Source organism: Crocuta crocuta, unplaced genomic scaffold (genome assembly GCF_008692635.1).
Source record: "Crocuta crocuta isolate KB4526 unplaced genomic scaffold, BGI_CrCroc_1.0 scaffold197, whole genome shotgun sequence".
Taxonomy (NCBI): Eukaryota; Metazoa; Chordata; class Mammalia; order Carnivora; family Hyaenidae; genus Crocuta; species Crocuta crocuta.
In genome coordinates, this window is record NW_027532002.1 from 9106623 (window position 1) to 9110304 (window position 3682).

The 3682-nt window shown below is 53.4% G+C and overlaps 1 protein-coding gene across 1 annotated transcript in view; it reads left to right on the forward strand.

The window, feature by feature from the left end:
- HOXA5 (homeobox A5) overlaps positions 1-2309 on the forward strand; it is a 4626-nt gene extending 2317 nt beyond the window's left edge. Inside the window, 2 exon segments of the mRNA XM_077775334.1 lie at positions 1-283; positions 1272-2309. The exon segment at positions 1-283 is cut by the window's left edge and continues 135 nt beyond it. Of these exon segments, the coding sequence (XP_077631460.1) occupies positions 1-283; positions 1272-1522 (534 nt within the window). The 3' untranslated portion in view covers positions 1523-2309.
- The last annotated feature ends 1373 nt before the right edge of the window (positions 2310-3682 follow it).

Consider the following 3682-nt stretch of genomic DNA (forward strand, 5'->3'; position numbering starts at 1 on the left):
CCCTCGCCTCCGCCCGACCCGCTGCCCTGCTCCGCCGTGGCCCCCTCGCCCGGCAGCGACAGCCACCACGGCGGGAAAAACTCCCTGGGCAACTCCAGCGGCGCCTCGGCCAACGCCGGCAGCACCCACATCAGCAGCAGAGAGGGGGTTGGCACGGCGTCCGGAGCCGAGGAGGACGCCCCCGCCAGCAGCGAGCAGGCGAGCGCGCAGAGCGAGCCGAGCCCGGCGCCGCCCGCCCAACCCCAGATCTACCCCTGGATGCGCAAGCTGCACATAAGTCATGGTAAAGCCAGCCTTTTTCTAAATCCACGCGGCCGCGGGGGCGCGGCTCTCGGTCCCCCCTCTCTCCTTTACCGCCCTCTGTCCCCCTCTCTCTCCTGGTCTCGCCTCTCCCAGCCCTGTGGAGTCTCTCCCCGCCGTTCTCCTTCCCTGCTTCCCTGCTTTCACCTCCTCTTCTCTGCAGCGCCCAGCGCTCGCAAACGGGGAAGGGGGGCGGTGGAGAAGGGCCGCTGGCCAAGCAAGTTTAGACGTTGCAACGGGGGGAAAAGGAAAAAATCCCATATGGAACCCGGCGCCTCGGAACGCGCTCCCGGGTCAAGCCAGCCGAGCAGGGCGCAGAGAGGTAGAGGATGGCAGTGGGGGCCGTGAATCGGGCTTGTCAGGGCGGATAATTTATGAGGAGGGCTACGCTGGGGAAACAGCGTTACTAATTAGAGTCCCCGAAAAGGGGCTTGGGGGGGAATAATCGAGGCGAGAGCCGGCGGGATTCTGAAGTTTGGGAGCAGAAGGGACAGCAGGAAAGGGAAGAAAAAGAAAGCAGGCGCCCCAAGCGAGCAGGCTGGAACAGAAGGCGGCTCGCGGGGCTGGAACTTTAAGGGAGGGTGACCTGGAGGCCACTTGGACGCTCAGGAAAGGGCCTTGCTTCCGTGGGTTTCTGAGAGGTGGGCTGCCCGGGAGGGCTGTGCCCCGCCTCGGGGTGCCAGGGGCAGGGCCAGAGGGCAGGAGAGGGGCGAAGGAAAGCCGGGCGATCCTCCGGGACGCGGCTCCAGCCTCAGATGGGCCGATTGTTCCCAGAGTCCAAATTGTATTGTTTTCTCTCTAGAAAGGAAGAGGGAAGGAAATTCGGGAGGGGTGGGCGGGTGAGGAGAGAGGACTTGTTGAGCTTTTTTCTCCCCCCCGGTTCCTTGCTCAGGAGCCCTGGCTCGTCCAGCTGCCTCGGGTAACCAGGGGCTGAGGAGCTGGGGGCTAAACCGCTGACTTTTCTGTTGCAGATAACATAGGCGGCCCGGAAGGCAAAAGAGCCCGGACGGCCTACACTCGCTACCAGACCCTGGAGCTGGAAAAGGAGTTCCACTTCAACCGCTACCTGACCCGCCGAAGAAGGATTGAAATAGCACATGCTCTTTGCCTCTCCGAGAGACAAATTAAAATCTGGTTCCAAAACCGGAGAATGAAGTGGAAAAAAGATAATAAGCTGAAAAGCATGAGCATGGCGGCGGCGGGAGGGGCCTTCCGCCCCTGAGTATTTGAGCGTTTAAAGTACTGAGCAGTATTAGCGGATCCCGCATAGTGTCAGTACTAAGGTGACTTTCTGAAACTCCCTTGTGTTCCTTCTGTGAAGAAGCCCTGTTCTTGTTGCCCTAATTCATCTTTTAATCATGAGCCTGTTTATTGCCATTATAGCGCCTGTATAAGTAGATCTGCTTTCTGTTCATCTCTTTGTCCTGAATGGCTTTGTCTTGAAAAAAAAAAAAATAGATGTTTTAACTTATTTATATGAAGCAAGCTGTGTTACTTGAAGTAACTATAACAAAAAAAAAAGAGAGAAAAAAACACACAAAAAAGTCCCCCTTCAACCTCGTTTAGTGCCAATGTTGTGTGTTGCACTCCAGTTGTTGAACTGTGCATGTGAGTGGAAGTGTTCTTGTCTCAATAGCTCCAAGCTGTTAAAGATATTTTTATTCAAACTACCTATATCCCTTGTGTAATTAATGCTGTTGTAGAGGTGACTTGATGAGACACAACTTAACTTGTTTGACGTGTAGTGACTAGTGACTCTGTGACGAAAACTGTGACTCCGAGCGGTGTGTCCCTGCGTGCCTTTGTAGGACCCTTTGCACGAACTCTGGAAGTGGCTCTTATAAGCGCAGCTTCAGTGATGTATGTTTTTGTGAACAAAGTTACAAAATATTGTCCGAGTCTGGCTGTTTAAGCAAACTGTGATCAGCTTTTTTTTTTTTTTTTGTATTTGTTTTTAAGGAAAAAAAAATACTGACTGGAAACAAAAAAAAATAAACTTTCTATTGTAAGTTCTCTTGGTCTGGTTTGTGCCAAAAAGCAAGCGGCTCTCTCTGTTCTTCTGTCTGTCCAGTGCTGGAAGGCAGCGAGTCTGAGGCTACCTGAGCAGCCTGCCTGTGCAAGGAGACCTCAGACCGACACCCTGACCCGCGACCTCCCTAACTCTGACCCGTCAGAGTTCAGGGCAGAAAGTGGAAAAGCTGTAGGTGGCTCCAAAGCCTGAGTCCAACCTGCCCATCTCTGAGGAAACCAAGTTAACTTGCTGGGTACAAAAAAAGAGGAAGAGAGAGAAAGGAGCAGAGCACAGGGCTTTGTTAGCAGCCCTCAGGGCCCACACGGATGCTGCCTCTTTCCTGAGGGCATCCTAGGCCTCCACTTGCTGAAGAGGCTGCTGTACCACACTGTGGCCCCCAGACCCTCTGCCCCTAACCCACCCCAGGCACCCCTTCCCATTCCTCACCCTGAGCCCAGTTGGCTTCTTTTGCTACAATTAATTTGCTACAAACGGAAGGTACTTACCCCATCCTAGCTCGAATGGGAAGCTCCTCAGAGCAGCTAAAGCGCAACTAGAGATTTGCACATTTACCGACTGCTTACACTGATGCCGTCTTTCCTTTTAAAAGTTATAAAACAGTAAACTTTATAAGCCCCAGTTCCGGCTATATGACATTTGGGTGCCAAATGAATAGGGTTTTGTCTATGAATTAGATCGTAAAATCATCCATAGCACAGACAGATCGGCTCACTGGCTATAAAACGTCACGTGGGGCCATTAAAGTAAGTTTTATGGTTTTGGGGAGTTGACATCCAACATTATATACCACATAACATATAATCTCACTGACGCTGGACTCCATTTGACTCTTTTGCAGGCTACGTGTGCCGCCTGGTCATTCAAATTGTCAATTTTAGGTCCAGAAGTGTCCAAACCACAAGTTCTCAAAACTCTCTGAAAAATGGCTCCCTCCGAGTTAAGGTAAGCTTGCCTCCTGAGCGCTTTCAAGTTTATTTGTACTCTGAAAACTTTCTTCCTCAATCTCCCTCCCTCCCTCCCTCCCTCCCTCTCTCTCTCTCTCTCTCTCTCTCTCTCTCTGGGTCAGTAACTGAGGTTGCCTCTGAATTCAGAAGGGCAGAGCCAACTCTTCTCTGCCCGCATGAGCAGCGCCAGGAGCCAGCTCTGCGGAGGCACCCGGTGGAAAGCGCCTGTGGCCGCCGCGTCCCCAGGCCTAACTTTAATTGCTGCACAACCGCGAATGTTAATGACTTCCGCTGCTCTCGCCGGCGCAAAAGATGATTTTTGTGCGCGAATGGGCCTGCGTGTGGGGACTGGGCCCGGCCGCCCCCCGTCCCGGGGCCGGCGGGGCTGCCCCTTCTGGGGGCAGGG